Below are 17,191 nucleotides of genomic sequence, written 5' to 3' on the forward strand. Positions count from 1 at the left end.
TTCACCTGTGGCACCTGAAAAGCAGAAACAGAGAGAGGGGCCAGGGTCCCCATATCACCTTCAAGGCCATGTCCACAATGACCCATCTTCCTTGTAGGCCCATCTCTTAAAGGGCGCATCACCTCAGCAGAGCCCTTAACATGTACGGGCCAGGGGAGGGAACCAGAATCTGGAGCTAACGTTCACGGAAGACTTAACAGCTTTTTTAGTGTTTCAGAACTTGGGAAAGGATAGTTTCTACGTTATCACTTGGGGAATTACAAGGTGATTTTAAGTTACATTGTGCCCTGCAAAAATTCTCTGGTCGTCTAGGAAGCTGAATGGTTTCCAGGTAAGTGCTCCTCCTCCCAAAGCCTGGAAGCCTGCACACAAGCATCCAGAGTGTCTGGCCTTGCTAGAGAACATTTTCCTGAAAGGAATTCCTTGAATATTGGAGTGAGTGGGGGGGTGAAGCTGTCCAGAGATTGGGTTCCCACAGCCATCCAGGGTTTTCTGGACAGGGAGAACCATTTTTCCATAGCAGATGCTTCTTTAAAGTACATTTTAAAGGTAAGTGGCATTTTGATAGGCAGAGTCCTACATTTTGAGCCCACACAGAGCAATGACATTTTTTTCCAAAGTAGCCCCATTTTGCTACAGAGATAATTTGAAGCTCATTCCTCTTAGGGGAAACTTCCCGTACCCTCTCTTCTTCTGGTACTTGCGTGTCTGCTGACGTGTGTGTAGACAGATGACTGCCAAGGCTGTCAGGACACCAGTGAGTACTCTTGTTTCCAACCACTTACTTCCATACAGTGCTGCTTCCCCTTCCAGCTTTGAAGCAGTGCGGGTTTCTCATCTGTTCTTTGGAGTGCTTTTCAAAGTTCCCCAGGATCTGGATATTGCTGTATATTCCAGGCATAGCCCTCTTGTTCCAGTGACAACCGCTTTGGGGGTTGGGAAGGTGAGTCATCTGTGGGACGGCCCTGGGACACCCAGGCCCAAGCCACTGGGTTCTCCTCCTGTACTCCAGCCAGGCGTCATCCTTGGTGCAGTGAAAATAGTTCAAACATAGTGTTCACCTTGTTCCAAACACCATGCTACATGTTTCATGTTCATTATTGCACACAGTTACCTAATGGTGTGGGCCCTGCTGTTAACATGGCTTTAGAGAGAAGCCAGCAGTCTCTCTGTGACCAAATCCACTTATCCAAGTAGATTGCACAGCAGACACCTGAATCGGGATTGTCAGTCTTGACTCACACCACCAGGAACTGAGGCCACCTCCTGCAACATGCGTCTCTGACCACGAGAGTGCAGAGCTGCTGAGCCCTTTGAAGCTTTTACAGTGGGAATAGCACAGCCACTCTCCCAGGTCAGGCTCTGTAAACCGTGAATTCCTTTCTCCCATTCCTTCTCTCCAAGACAATGATTTAATTTGTAGGCCTGGGCCATTTAAGTTAAACACCCTTTTAAGTACTAAATGGATATCTTGTCTGGAAAGGAAAACACTTTGTCATTTTTTTGAGATGAACCGTTACTGGTCATCTATGAGTGCCGTTGCCTTTTCGTGTACATTTTTCATTGAGTACATGTAGCTCATTTTGAGGTTGCTTATAATAGTGAGTAAAGCCGGGCATGGTGGCGCACACCTGTAATCCCAGCACTCGGGAGGCTGAGGCAGGAGGATCACTGTGAGTTTGAGACCAGCCTGGGCTACATAGTGAGTTCTAGGTCAGTCTCACTACATAGTGAGACCCTGTCTCAAACAAACAAACAAACAAAAAAAACCCTAAATAATAGTGAGTGAAATATTTGCCTCTTCTAAGTTGAATTTTGAATGTTTCCTTCTTGGTTATTGAACAATTCCAGAGATTAGAGTTCTCTGGATTTATGTTCATACCTTTCCCCTAAAAAAAAATAATAATAATAATAATAACCTAATCACTTATCTGTTTTCTTAAATTTTTTCTAGGTTAAAAGAAAATTAGATATAATTTTCTATAAATATTTTGATTGTTACAATACTGTTTTTCAGGTGCTCTGTGAACTGGTAGGGCACCTACCTTAATAAATTCAACTGTTCTCTATCTCCTGCAGATATGCTGTTTTATTCTTAAAAACTGAAAGTATGCATTAAATATACATCAGTATTGAGATTTCTAGTAAAAGATTTTACCTTTTAGATTCCAGTGAATTGAATTAAAATGTTTAAGTAAGTCTCATTTAGATTGAGTAGAAATAAGATTTACTTTTGAATATAGAAGAAAAATGGTTGTTGTGTTAACCTGCATAATAATATCACTAAAATTTCGTGAGCATGTTTAGGCTCCTTGAGAGAATAAATTTTAATTCCATCACCTATACTAAATATGTCCTGCGTATCCAGAATCTAGTTATTATAATGGCACAGAAAAAATACTTTCATGGAGATTAAGTGGAAGATAAAATCTATTATGTAACGAGTAAGTTGTGTACAAAAATTAGTAATAGAGTATGTCAAATACCTTATAAAGTATTGGGCATATTCAGTGGGAAGAAAAAACTGAGAAAAGTGAGAATTAAACCAGCCTTTGAAGCAGCTTGAACTTTGGAAAAGCAAAGAAGAAATCAGTTTTGAAACAGTGGCTTCGGGCAGCAGCAGCTGCACACAGGCCCGCGCTCAGAAGAAATGATCTGTTGTGCAGGCCAGAAGGACAGTCTCACTTCCCAGCCACTCCATCCTGGACCCTCAGCTCCAGAACCCCCTTCCCCATTTCTCTTTGTCCTCTGCACTCCTCTCTGGACAGCCATTGTCCCTTCTTAGCCACTGCACACCTCTCGCTGACCCGGGCTCAGTCCAAACCTCTGCAACCTGTGAGCCCTCGCTTGCTGGAGGAGTCACCTTTTTCTTCCCCAGCCGCCCTGGGGACAGCGTCTGTCTGCTTCCTGTGCACACTGCTGGCTGTGTCTTGGGGATTTGTTTTTGTCCCTCTTCCAGGATGAGAACTTCTTTCAGGTAAGAGGGCACTCATCATCTTGGTAGTCACAGAGCATGTGCTTTAAGGAACAGTGGGGCAAAATTCTTTACCTACTTTCTTATTAACATCAAGTCAGAAGGTACAGAAGTAAATGGTTTGGGCTGAGGATTTAGCTCAGTGGCACCACATCTGCCTCCCAAGTGCAAGGTCTAAGTTCAATCTCTAATACCAAAAAAAAAAAATGATTCGTTTTTAATTGTAGACAATATAATGAAAAGAGAAAGCGGAAACATGTTTAATAATATGAGCCAGTAAGTAAGTGGATCTAGATAAGAGTATATGTAAGGATTGAATTTACAACTTTATTTTTTGTATCCTTCATATTAACTTGGCAAAGCATTGTTATTTAATCTTTAGTTTAAAAAGCCCTTCAGGTCTAAGTGTTTTAAAATAACTGTGTATGTTAGGAGGCAGCATGCAAAGGTGTGAGGAGTCCACCAGGAAGAAAAGGACTGGTAGGGCTGAGAGGGATGGGCTGGAAGCCCTGGCTCGAGAGCAGTGGCTCCCACAGTTCACCTGTGAACCTTCCTCCAGGCCCACTGTTTTCTGCCTGAGGACCCTGCACGCCTCAGGGCTCCAGGCTCTCAGACATGGAGCAGGAGAGAGAGCAGGGCTGTCTGGGGTGCTGAAGGGCGATCCATCTTAGTTTACACTCATTTGGGAATTGAAGTTAGCACAGTGTGTATATCGTAAAAGGCTGTCATAGCATTCCATAAATCTGTGTGCCACAGAAGAAAACCAGGTGAAAGTTTTATTCCTGGGCTTTTGTTTGTTATGGAATGGAGCATTCTAGCCCCCAGGGGAAGGCAGGTTTCCTTTTAGCAATGTCTTGCTAAATTTCCCAAGCTAGGCTCAAATTTGTGATCTTCCTACCTCTGCCTCCCAGAGTGTTGAGGTTACAAGTATGCAAAAAATTTTTTAAACAATAGCATTAACACATTTCTGAACCTGCTTTGCCCCAATATACTCCGTTTTGTTTTAGTTCTCCTGATTTTTTGTAGGTCTTCTCTTCTGGAGGAGATGGGAGGTTTTATGTCAGGATAATCAATCAGATTAATTTCTGGTTAAAACAAAACCTTCTAAGGTGGTCATATGCCTGGCAAATAAATTTTAAAATTATTTGAGATCTAACTTGCTGCATGTCTCTTTAAAGCTAGCCTAAAACCTGTCTTAGGTTTTATCTGCAACCATCTTTACTTTGTCATGCCAGGAAAAACATTCCTATTTCTCATTCAGGTAATTTTTAAGACTATGTTTAGGCAACAGAGCCTTTATTCATATGAAGTTGCAGGCTCTCTGGGTTCTTCTAATCATGTCATCGTGTACATTTTTAGAGTTCTTTCCGCTTCCTCTGACATTAACAAGAGAAAATATCACCAGCTGTAAGCTTTCTAGCCCTTTCTAGCCTGCAGAGGCCCCTGTTGTTTCTTGTGTAATGCTATCCAAAAGCATTAAAATTTACAAATTTTAAAACATGGATTATACCGCCCAAAAATACTTGTAGACTGTTCAGCCCAAGGCTTGCCAGTTTGATGGCTCTGGAGAGAGAAGGTACTCTCCTTGGCTTTCGATACTCACTTGAACTATGTGAATAACTTTCCCTCAAAAAAAGCCCATGTCAGCCTCTTTTACTCCAGTAATTCTACAGTCACATGAAATCCATCATTCTAAAATCAGAATACTTAATTAAATATAAAATACCATGACTAATGTGCATAAAGCAAGAGTAAATGTTATTAACTACAGTCACATTAGAGAATATCAGCAGCAGTTAATATTCCTTTATTGCCTTTATTGCACACAAGCCTATATACCAATAAGATACTGTAAAATCAGGAAGTTCTTGTCTTCTTAGAGCCTGTGATATCCAGTGAACCATGCAAGGAATGCAGATAATGGTAATGTGCCAGGTTCTTATAGTTTGGTTCGCAGCAGTGATTCTTTATTCCAGTGTCTCATTAGAATCTCCTGGGGAGCTAAAACAAGCAAACAAATAAAAAGCAGTGTTGTGGCCCAGCCTAGACCAGCTGTATCAGGCTCTTTGGAGACATAGGAGAAGTGTGTAAATTGATACGGTCATGCAGGAGCAGAATCCGCATTAACCCACTGCCCTGCCCCACAGGCTTGGACCACCAGTGGTACATGCATGACTGTCCCATCCAGTGGCTTGAACCACTGGTGCTACAAACAGATCTGATCAGTTTTTTAAATTATAATCAACAAGTTTATTTCATGAAGATAAAAAGAATCATCTGTGTTCTGTATTTGACACTCTAATGGGAAAAAAATTTACAAAGTTGAAATATGCTTAAAATTGAAAAATGAATAGGTTAAAATATACAAATATGTATTCAAAAATTACTTACAAATAAAAATCCCAAAAAAAGTCATCCCAGTTTACTGTGTTGAGTTGGCATTGTACAGAAATGAACAGCCATATTGGTCTAGAAATGTTAAATTTTTTTTTTTTTTACTTTGTTTTCCGTGTGTACAGGGGTAACACATAGTACTAAATATATAAGGTCATATCTACGTGGGTTTGATTACAGAAACTAATAAAGTATTCTCTAAATAATGAAAAAAAGAATAAGATAAGACTATAAGAGCAAGAAGCAATTTAAATATGTTCAGGGACCATCTTCATCTCCAGAATTAAGGATTATTTTAATGTTACATCATTGCCTTTTCTCTTTTACTTTCCTTTTTAGTTTTATTTTAGGATTCCCTATTTTTAATGTTCATACAGAGATTTCTTTAACTGAAATACTGAATAGTTTCTTTGGTGTGAAAAACTGTAATAGTACACAGGATCCTAATGAGATAATTAATAATGTGAAATAGGAAGTAAAGTGTTAAAGGTGTAGGGAAAGTGGGAAGGGTGGGGGAAAGGTAATAAGGAAGAGGAAAAAAATATGAGAAACTGAAAAAATGGAAATAAAGTGTTTGTAAATGGGGAGGGGAGGAGGGGGTGAAGGGAGGGCAGGGACAAGGGGAAAAATGAGAATCAAGACCTATTATGTAAAGGTACAGAATCCCAATGATGAATGTAACTGTATTGTATACCTAGATGGTACCAATAAACTCAATAAAAAGAAAAAAAAAATCCCCAAAAAGTGAGAACCGCCAAGAGTAATGGAGTAATAAAAGAAAAATTGACCACTGAGTGTAATAATAATCTGGCCATAAAACAGAGAGTCTTATATTGAGGAAAACAATAAAGTGCTATAAAAAATTGTAATATAGCTAATTTGTGGTGCATTAGTTATAAAAGCACATTATATATACCAGCAATGGGGTTCTCGTAAGAAGCCATGTTAAAATTTAGAGAATTAATTACTGATAAACATTAACCCATGGAGAAATGCTGCGGGCACAAACTACTTGAAAAAGCACTTTATAGAAACTTATTTAGAATCTGTAAGAAACACACACAAGCGATATAGAGATTGTTTTAAAAAATTATCTGAAAAAGTGGGTGTTGCTGTGGATGCCAAAAAAGCCAAACCCATTATGAAATTTTGCACACTGCACAAATCAGCCACCTTTATATATAAAATGTTTTAAATTCACAAATATAAATTTCTCTTAATTTAGTGAAATAAGTTTGTTGATTATTAGAATAATTTTTAATTGGTCTGAATAATCTTAATATTTATAGTTGGGCAACAGTTATTCAAATTCAAGCAACTAAGCCGGGCGTGGTGGCGCACGCCTGTAATCCCAGCACTCGGGAGGCTGAGGCAGGAGGGTCTCTGTGAGTTTGAGACCAGCCTGGGCTACATAGTAAGTTCCAGGTCAGTCTCAACTACATAGTGAGACCCTGTCTCAAAAAACCAAGCAACTAGCTAGACTTGGTCCATTTATAGACATTTTATTAGTAAAAAGTCCGATGAAAGTGATTAGATCCATTTGTACCACACCGGCTGGGACAGTCACACATGCAGCTTGTTAAATTAGAGATGGAAGTCAGATATTATGCAGTTGTCAGTTTTATACATTCTGTTGTTCAGTGCGTTACATACTTCATTCCCAGGTCTTCAAAGTCCTTCTCTAAGCGTTATGTGTGGCAGATAAATTTCCCTTCAATCTAGAGAGTCTAGATTTTTTCATTTACAAATATTAAATGTGATAGAGATTCTAAATAGAAAATCTTTTTAATATTAAATGTCAGCATCATCTTTTGCCACCTGTATAAAAAAGTTTTTAGTCCTCTAAAAAATATTTGTCTTAGCCCCCCCAAAATTATTTTTTTAATTAAGTAAGTTATCTGTGCAGTTAAGTATATTTAAACAATTCATAGCTAAGTATTTTACCTATTTACTAGTGTGCTCTTAACTGGTAATGGTTGTAAATATTTAAATTTCCTAAATTAGGTTTTGCGGTACAGACAGCAACAGCTCTTGGCTGGAGGCCGAAGTGGCAGCCAGCGTGTCCTCAAATCTCATGGTAGTAGTGGTAGGTTAGCAAGAATGCTCACTTACTCGGCAATGGGAGAAACAGCCACGTGACACAGTTGTCGCCTTAAAAATCAAGCCCTTTTAATATTCATGCGTCACTGGTTTTATTCTTCTACAAGAGGCCCTGAGACCCTTTCAGTGGACTTAGGCCTCTGCCTCTTGAGTGCTCGGAGGCTGTTACCCACTCAGCTGCTACTCCATGGTGCTGTATTAACCAGTTACCATGGAGAGCTGCCCTTGTTAATTTGAACCTGCTTTTTAAAAATTTGACTTTTAGGGGCTGGAGATTTAGCTCAGTGGTGCCCCCACTTGCCTTGTTCAATCCCCAGTACCAAAAAAAAAAAATGTTTTGACTTTTAATCCCATCTGGGGACAGAAAATACCAACATCAACAAATCCAAGTGTCACAGGAAGGCCAGGAAAATGAGTGACCTGAAATGGCAGTGAAACAGAAGTCTCTGGGAGGTTACGTGGACACACAGGCACCTGCTGAGTTCAGAGCAAACAAAGCCCCTCCTTTCCGCATGACCTGAACTCCCTGTCTTGTCCGGAAGGTGTCGGTCTGTTGGCATGTAGTGAACACCGTGGCTTTCTGAAGGGGGCAAGGAAGAGGGAAAACACTGCGGGTGGAATGGCTTTGCTAGTGCATGAACCACAGGCGTCACCCTCTGGCTGTGTGTTGAGATCGCATAATTACTCTGAATGTCTGTAAACGTCCTGTGTTTGCTCCTGCGCGCTACAGGTCTTCGTCCATTAGATGTCTCCTTCACCCCAAGCCTTGTTGTTCAGGGTTTAGTCTCAGGGAAATGATTTAATAGGAAAATTATAATGTGTTATAGTATATTTATTGTACCTCTTCCTGTGTTTAATACCTTGATTTATTTCAGCAGAAAAATGATTGTGTACTTACTACTGCATAATTATGGCTCTTGTTCCTTAATGATTTGGAGTTACAAGGGGAAAAAGGTATTTCTCCCAGTGACGGCCAGTGGTGTTCTGTAGTAAGAGTATCTCATAGTTGGTCTACATTGGCATCTGTTTGTAGAAGGCTTGAGTTTTTAATTTGTCCACTTCAGTGGCTTATGAACAAATGGACAGCCCAGTATTACTTCAGGATATTTTTCTCTGATTAAATTATTTTTTTTTCTCCCTTGGATTAGTCTTTAGAAATACCAAATGAATCTAGGTAAGAAATTGTAATTGTAAATGTATATGCTTTCTTGAAATCATTTTATTAGTACATGTCTGTAGTACATTTTTACACTCCTTGTGGACTTGGTACATGTACATAACTCATCTTAATTCCTTTTTTAATCCCCTTTCCCTTTCCTCCCACCTCCCTCTATGCATCTCTTCATCCCCTTCCCCTTTTTTTGGACTGTTCAGAAATGTTGATTTTTTAGTAGCAATTTTATATTTTGACCATTAGATGGCACCAAGCACATATAACTAGGAAACAGTTTTCCGAATAAAAATTTTGTTATTGCACACTATAAATCTTTTTGTTATCTAGCCTGTGAGGTTTATTTTGCTACAGAAGCCCTGTTTTTCTGAAATAGTCTCACATGTGTCTCTGTTAGTACAATTAAGAGAGACATAGCCTCCGGAATTGCCTTCATCAAACTGTTCTGCCCTCAGCCATGTCATTATCTTCCTCTGAAAGACAGAAAAGATAATTTTTGTAAGGGTCCTTACATAGCTTTTAAAATATTAGGAAATCCTAGAAAATTACACACAGATGTCTCTGTAGAACAAAATACAAAAGAACCCACACTTTGTTTTTGCTCTTTGTTTCTTGAAGTCTATTTTTTTTTTTTTGTATACTTTAATTTTTCCTGATTCTTGTTAGCAGAATAGTGAGGTTAGGACAAATAATACCTTTATGGTAATCTTAAGGTCTAAATATTATTCTCATAACCTTTCTACTTCCTGAATCAAGATGCTTTAGGCTATAGATAACAGATGTTCTTAATGTCAAAGCTTTTATTAAATTATTTTACGTGAGCAGAAGTCACTAGAGTTGAATGGTAGGTGCTGTATTTCTAATGATGATTCATTCAGTGGTTTAATCGGAGGCCTGGGGCTGTCACCAGAGACCCCGCACCTTTCCTGTGTGTACCCCGACATACCAGGGTGTTAGACGTGTGCGGTGTCGTAGAGGCTGCAGTGGTTCACACGACACCCAGTAGTAGAAGCCGAACATCTTCACTGCGTCGCCCCCCCACCACATCATCATCTGTGTGGCTCCCTCTGTTGGTGGTGCAGTGAGAGCAGGGCCTCCCTCAGCATTCACTGGCCAGGCCTGGGTGCCCTGTACCTTCCTCACAGCTCACTGGCAGGTGGGGAGAATTACCATCGTGGTGCAGAAGGACAAGCCCAGGGCCTTGCCAGGCACGCCTGGCACCTGGGGGAGGATGGACCTCACACAAGTCATCACTCCCGCATGTGGGAGAGGGAGCAATTTGGCAGGCAGGCAGCAGGGTTGGCATCTTTCTGGATTTGTTTTCCTTCCGCTTAGAGACTCTGCCATCCTTACATTACTGAAATGTAACTTCATTTCTGTTAGATCCAGTGTGTCGCACCCAACAGAGCAAGTATAGCTGGGGTCTGGTTATTGCAGAGTCTGCCATTGAGCTCAGGCTCTTTAACCTGTTTTTTTTGTCTTTGAGTGTGTTCTGTCCCTGGCATTTAAAGGTAGTGAGACATCGGATTCCCTTTTCTTCCTCATCTAATATTGCAGCTGTTAGTGCAGTTTCAAAATGCTGTGTGAATCCAGAAGCGTTTCAACCCAGTCTGCACTTGTCTGTACAGTACCCAGGTTCCAGCTTGCCCAGACTTCTGGAGATTTGGCCACCGTCTGTCTGCCCCAGAGCTCAGCCTCAGCCTGGAAATTCACTAGGGACCCAGAAGGGCCGAGCCAGCCATCCAAGTTCATTCATGTCTGTTGCAGTGACTTCTCACCTTCTCTGGCTTCTTTCTCCTGGTTTTTGTTTTTGCCTCCACCCCTCTCTGAGGCTGCAGCCTGGCTCTGTGGAGCATGCCTGTGCCTCTGAGGCCGCCAGCTTTCTGCCAAGGGTGTGTTTCTGGTGTGCCATCTGCCTGTCTGGTCCTCACCTGTGTTCAGCAGGTATTTGTTGGATGGTCCAGGGAATATTTATGATTGGTATTTCAAATAGTTAGGTTTGCATTATTGGTGATACTGTGTTGACTGTTTTAATAGTTCTCATTACCTGTCCAATCCATATTATCAACTAACGATATCAACCATTGTTATTTTTAATCAAAAAACAAAAAGTTCTTTTTAAAAAGCAGTTAGCAGTGGTATCATTGCCATTGTTTAAACCTAGTCTTTCTAATCTATAGCTTTCAAAGAGATTGTTTTGGAGAATACATTAATTCAAAACAATTTTTTAAAGAAACCTCCATCATTTTTTTTTTCAGAAAACTGTGGACTCTATTTTCCAGAAATAAAAAGAGATCCAGGCAAATATTTACACAGGTGTCCCAAATCTGTGAGAAAGTGGCTTCAACAGCTAAAGAGTGCCGGGAAGATTCTTTTATTAATTACCAGTTCTCACAGTGATTACTGCAGGCTCTTGTGTGAGTACACACTCGGGTAAGTGGCGCCCAGGTCCATGTCCCTTGTCTGTAAAGTGCTGATGGTGTATGAGGCGGCAGTGCTTCCTTGAAGGGATTGGGCCACAGCATGGCGCTCCTTAAATGGTGCCGTGACAAGTGTTTTCTTCTTTCCCTCCTAATAGACTCTAGTATCTGCTTCCGGCAGCCACCCCCCCAGCCCTGCCCTCCAAGGGTACATTTAAGCAGAGCACAGTTACTGTGGCTCAGAAGTGACTGAGCTTCTAGAAAGTGTCCTTGGGTCGTCGTGAGTTCTTCTGGATTTGGGGTGATTATCGTAGGGACGCGCCTCCTGGCCAATTCCTGAAGTAGGGCCCCTTCTGTCCATTTCAGTGTGGGGCCCTGTACTTGAGGGTCTGCACTGCCAGTGTGGAAGTGACATCCGTGAAGATGAGGCAGTAGAATGTGGGGGACTGGAAGGGGGAGCATCCTTGAGCTCAGGCCCTGCTCTGCAGGTTTACTGTGTGGCCTGGGGCAAGGTTTAATACAGCTTTGAGATTTAGACTTGCGTCATGCCTGTTGTCAGAGGAGGTCTCAGCCCCAGGACCAGCACAGTGAAGGCTCTGCTAGGATGGAAGGACAGTTGCTGTTACCATTCCCTTGACATGGGTTAGCCCTGGGTGAAAACCAGTGTTGTGGGATGCAGCCATTTCAGTTTCCGTGCTATTGCTAAAAGAGCACTGTTCCATCGGGATGAATCGGTAGGCCATGCTGAATTAACTGGTTGTTGGCTGTTGGTGTGCAGCCTGATGAAATTGAGTTGGATTGTCCTGTCAGCCTCTGTGCAGTTGGACAGCTGGAACTGCCTTCCATTCCTTGCTCACTTATACACCGAGGCCTAGGTTAACTACTGCTGAGCTCCCACCCAAGTGTGCAGTTCCTCAGATGCACTCCTACCTCATCCCAAAACCTGCTGCTCAGTACTGGTGCATGGGTGATTCAGACTCTATATGGGATGTGGCCAAAGACACATCGGGATAGCTGGTCAACGCCTTGTTCGGGCCACGCCATTGCACTCTCCCACAGTCCTCTGTGCCGGGCTTTAGTCCCTTGGATTTTAGAAGCTCCTGCCCATGGACCCTAAGCAGCAAAAGAAGTAATCTAGTTTAGTGAGGTGATGTGGTGTTTTATTTTTATATATGTGTATGTTTTTAACTCATTCTAATCTACTATAATCCCCTTTATGATTCCTTTGAGAGATGAGCCCCCAGACTGCCACCAGAGCCCAACACTGCAGTTAAACCTGAGCACTAAGGTTTTAGTTTAGAAAAAACAACTTGTACATTAACATCCTCTGTCTTACAAGAAAAACGATATGTGTGCCATAGTTCGCCACCACTGTTAGAGGACCCTGCCTCAGGTTAAGGATCAGGAGTTCTTCTTCCTTTCTCATTCGAAGAGATGACCAGAGTCTTTTTCCCACCTTAATTTCTAGTCTTTGAATTGTTGACTTGTAAAATATTCTGGGATTTAGGTAAATATTGTTTTTCCAGGGTGCTGGTTGAGTACCTCAGGGAGAAAGGATCACCCTCCCTTTGCTGCAGATTAATGTAGTGCCAAATACAGATTAAATGGCACTAGCACTTTTGTTTCTGTTTTTTCTGGAGACAGTCTCACTGTATAATTCAGGCTGGCCTTGAACTCACTACCGTAAGTACCCCAGGCTGTCCTTGAACTCGCAGCAATCCCCCTGCCTCGGCCTCCCAAGTACTGGGATTATAGATGTGCACCACCACACCCAGAAAAATTCATTCATTGTTGTCATCTAAAAATTACTACATTGTGCTGAGCGTGGTGGTGCACACCTGTAATCTCAGCCCTTGGGAGGCTGAGGCAGGAGAATCGCTGTGAGTTCCAAGACCAGCCTGGGCTACATAGTGAGTTCCAGGTCAGCCTCAACTACATAGTGAGACCCTGTGTCAAAAAAAATTAATTAAATAAATAAAATAAAAATTGCTACATTGTAAGACTAGCCTGATTTTCAAAATAAAGTTTCTTCGTGTTTGAGCATTCCCCATGTCCCCAGACTCAGATCACTACTTTTTGTGGAACTACATAATACACAAGATCAGTACTGATTGTTCAAGGTAAGTCGCCCCCGATGTGATTGTGAACATAGCTCCCGAGTATTTACAGCTGTTAGAAACTGTTGAACTCGCCATTGCACTCTCATCCAGAGAAAGGCAGCTCTGGAGGCAGGGCTGCCAGGCTGCTTTCGCCTCACCTCTTTTTCTCACTTTATTTCTCTTTTCCGTTTTTGCTGTGCTTACACTTCGGCGAACTGTCAGGAAGACCAGTGCCGCACCACCCTTGCTTCCCAGTGGGAAGCTCACTCTGACTGTTGAGACCACTGTGAAGTGTGTGACAGTTGGTCCCAGGTTTGCAGGGCGCTATGTAAAATAGGCAGAGTATGGTTGTTTTTTCTTTGGGCCTTTTCCAATTCCTTAAATAAATTTATGACAAATGTTGTTGCTTCTTAGGGATGATTTTGCAGATCTTTTTGACATTGTGATTACAAATGCACTGAAGCCTGGTTTCTTCTCCCACTCGCCAAGTCAGAGGCCTTTCTACACACTCAGTAAGTTCTGTTTTGTTTTATTTCTTCTGTGAACCGGTTCACCAACAACTGTACAGCATACTGTGTTATACACAGCACCATGTCTTCTTCCCTTTATTGGAGAGAAGAAAAGATATTAAGGGGCCAGGCATTTAGCTCACTGGTACCACCTCCTATCTCACCAAGTACAAGGTCCCAAGTTTGATCTCCGGTGCTAAAAACAAAAAGGTATTAAGTCTGTTTGTATTAAACTTAATCATTTTATTTCATAATCATCTGTTTACATATCAATCTCTCCCTGGTTTTAAAAATTGAAACACGGACTTTACCTTCATTTTTAGAGCCTAAATGAATGTCTCAGTAAATACTTGAGGAAATGAATGAACTGTAAAAGTCATAATGGGTGTTTTGCTAGAACAAAAGTGCCTGCAGAATCCAGGGGGACCGTAATTAAATAATAGCAACAACAGCAATTAAAAAGAAAAAAAAATGTACTCTTAGCAGCTTCTCTGGGTGGAATGATAGACAACACACACCTCTCCTTCCTTTCCCATGACTATACACCACACTGTTGGGGATTAAAATTCTGAATTCCTCAAAGAAGCATTCGTGTCAGTCACGTCCAGGGCTTCCATCATACATGAAGAAACAGTAGGACTGGTTTCGACCTGCTGCTTCTCTGCTGTTCAGAAGCCTGCTCAGTGCTGGGCCATCGACTGCTCAGTACCCAACTCCGACATGGGCTGCTGAGCAGTGAAACACAAGTTAGGGCCAGGGTGGCAAGTCGGGCACTGCACCGAGATCTGCCCTGGCAGACCCAAGCAGACATGCGGGTGCATCAGCAAGCGTGAGGGCCGGATTTGTGATGTGGAGGTAGTGCCCCAGTGTGGTGCTGTGCAGGAGGCAGGCATCCCAGAGTGGCTGGCCCGGGAGGCCTGTCTGCAGAGCCAGGGCAGATAAGCTGTGAGGTGGACCCAAGGGGCAAGACATGAGATCAGAAGAAAAGTGTCTGTCTGGGGACAGAAGATTGCAGAGGCCCTCTGGGGAAAGGGTTCTGTGTTCCAGTGACAGAGAGGAGGCTGTTGCTCTGGCACATGGCCATGCAAGCAGGTGGTGAGGTTAAGCGGGCAGACAGCCTCCTAAGCTGTGGAAAGAGGTCTGAACTTTATGCTGTAGGCAATCTTGTACCCATTTGGTTATTTGGGGTAATGCAAAGACCACTTTACTGCTGGCGGTAGAATTAGTTCGGTTCAAGGAAAGCTGGAGAGAAACAGGAAGACCAGTCAGTTACGGCGTCCCAGGTGCCAGGCCGCCCTGGTTTGGGCTGAGGCAGCCGTATTGGACTTGGAGAGAGGGAGACTCGTTTCAGATACACGTGGAGGTGGGAAACACTGACTTCCTGTGTGCATTACAAACACGAAAACGAAGCAGTCAAAACTGCGTGCCACATTGCTGCTTTTCCTTTTTTCTGAAATGAGCAAGGGGCCCATTTATAGTCATGGGAAGAATGCCGAAGAACAGTTTGTGCGGCATGGGGCAGTAATTACTGAGAACTCATTTTTCAGTGTACTGTCTTTGAGATTCCTGTGAATTATATAACTATATAGCTGTCACTCGTAAGTAAGCCTGGGGTCCAAGGGAAAAAACCTAGGTTCGGGAGTTCATCAGCTCACACATGGATGTTTAAGTTAGGGGCTTGAGGTCAGACATAGGAGGATTGTTGAGGGGGAAAGGCCCAGAGCAAGTCTTGGGCCATGCTGATCGCACAGCACTCAGGATAGGGAAGAAAGAGTGCAGTGCAGAAGCAGGCAGGCCCACAGTCGGGGAAGCAGAGCAGCAGAGGGCAGAAGTCCGAAGGGGAGGAGAGAGGGTCACACAACAGAAGCTGGGGCGAGCCATAGAAACGAAGAACAAGAAATGCCCCGGGCTGGGCAGCCTGGAGGTTGGCGGCCTCTCTGAACAATTCCTGGCGCTGAAGGACGGAAGGCGGGCCATGTGTCCTAGGGTTCATGGGGCACACAGCCTATGAAGGTGGACAGCTCGTGCTAGAATCTGAGCTGTGAAAGCTGTTGTACCAAGCCAGTGAGCACACTAAATACCGGGACACAGATAAGACTGAAAGAAGTTTATTTCACACGTGCAGACTCCGCTCTCTAAGAGAGGTGAAGCCCCATTACAGGATTGTGTATAGGTTTTATAGGGTTTACAGCCATGACCTCATTTAGGTGGTTACATTTCATTTGTATATATACAGATCATGGTCACAAGACAGTTAGCTTTCAACCCAGGCATAACAGTTCTTTGCTGTTGGGGAGTTTACCTTGAAGATTCGCCTAGTTATCTATCTTAGCCCATAGGAAGGGGTCAGGATCAGTAAAGCAAATGTTAACAATGGTTCTTTCATCTAGACACTCTTACGATCATGTGGCTCCAGTCTTATCGGAGCTCAAGACCTTGATGTGCCCTGTTATCTCAGGATAAGGCCAAATGCCTCATTCAGCAATTAGTGCCTTCAGTGCCTATTAGTTTTGAGCTAAACAAAACAAACTACTATTAGAGTCAGCAGAAGCCACTTTACATTGTAATACTTTATAGGTTTTTGCTATTTATAAAAGTTATCCCTATAATTCCTCCGCTTTTTTGGGGGAGTAACTCCTTACCCTTTGTTCCATTTTTCCATGCAGGGACCAAACATGAGGATGAGCAATATAGCAATAATTGGTCCTTGAGGGTGCTGACCCTAACTTTCCATCCTGACAAGTTAAGGCCAAAATTAAATGTTGTGTCCTCAGTACCTGTTGTTTGATAAGGGGAGGGATGCACAACAGTCTCTGGGAGCATTAGCCAGCAAACAAGGAGTCACTTTAAAAGCTCAGTCAGGTCTCACAAAAGCAAAGTTGAGGTTTTAGCTGGAAGACAGTGTAGGATCCGGAACACATTTCATTAAGATTGAAGATGTTAGAATCTACCTTTCTGCTGATTAGAGTGGTCTAGTTCACTGGTTTTCGGTGATGGCAGTTTTTCCTCTCAGTGCAGTTTGGTCAGTGTCTGGAGAAGTTTGTGGTAGGCAGCTTGGAAGGAGGGCCCTGCTGGCATCTGGTGAGTGGGGGCAGAGGGTGCTGCTAACCACCCTGTAACACAGAAGACACCCCCAGGGACAGTTATCTGGCCCCAAATCTCAGTAATGACAATACTACAACTCCTGGTCAAGAAGAAAAGGAAAGTATTAATTTTTAAAATATACATATTGGCCTAAATTTTATACCGAAATCCTTCGTGTTTAGAAATAATTTGTTGGGCCAGAGATTTAGTTCAGTGATGTCACGCCTGCACAAGTTTCTGAGTTCGATCCCTGGTACCGGAGGGAAAAAAAGAAAACAATTTGTTACCTGGGAACAATATATTTTAATTAAACCAGAAAAAAGTAAACATTTTCCCCTTTACAAATTTATATTTAAATACATAAGTACTCAGTAAATGAAAATTTTTATTTTTTTGCAGTGTTATCATGTTTTGTTCCCCAAAAATCTGTATTTGTAGTA

The 17,191-nt window shown here is 42.4% G+C and overlaps 1 protein-coding gene across 1 annotated transcript in view; it reads left to right on the forward strand.

Annotated features, from left to right (window-relative positions):
* The first annotated feature begins 3,414 nt into the window (after positions 1-3,414).
* Positions 3,415-17,191, forward strand: part of Nt5dc1 (5'-nucleotidase domain containing 1) — a 29,255-nt gene continuing 15,478 nt past the window's right edge. The window contains exons 1-4 of the mRNA XM_010614058.1: positions 3,415-3,621; positions 7,373-7,454; positions 10,892-11,072; positions 13,573-13,670. Coding sequence (XP_010612360.1) covers positions 3,415-3,621; positions 7,373-7,454; positions 10,892-11,072; positions 13,573-13,670 — 568 coding nt within the window. The remainder of the gene's footprint in view (positions 3,622-7,372; positions 7,455-10,891; positions 11,073-13,572; positions 13,671-17,191) is intronic.

The sequence above is a fragment of the Fukomys damarensis genome, unplaced genomic scaffold, assembly GCF_012274545.1.
Source record: "Fukomys damarensis isolate Sample0158 unplaced genomic scaffold, DMR_v1.0_HiC HiC_scaffold_14, whole genome shotgun sequence".
NCBI lineage: Eukaryota > Metazoa > Chordata > Mammalia > Rodentia > Bathyergidae > Fukomys > Fukomys damarensis.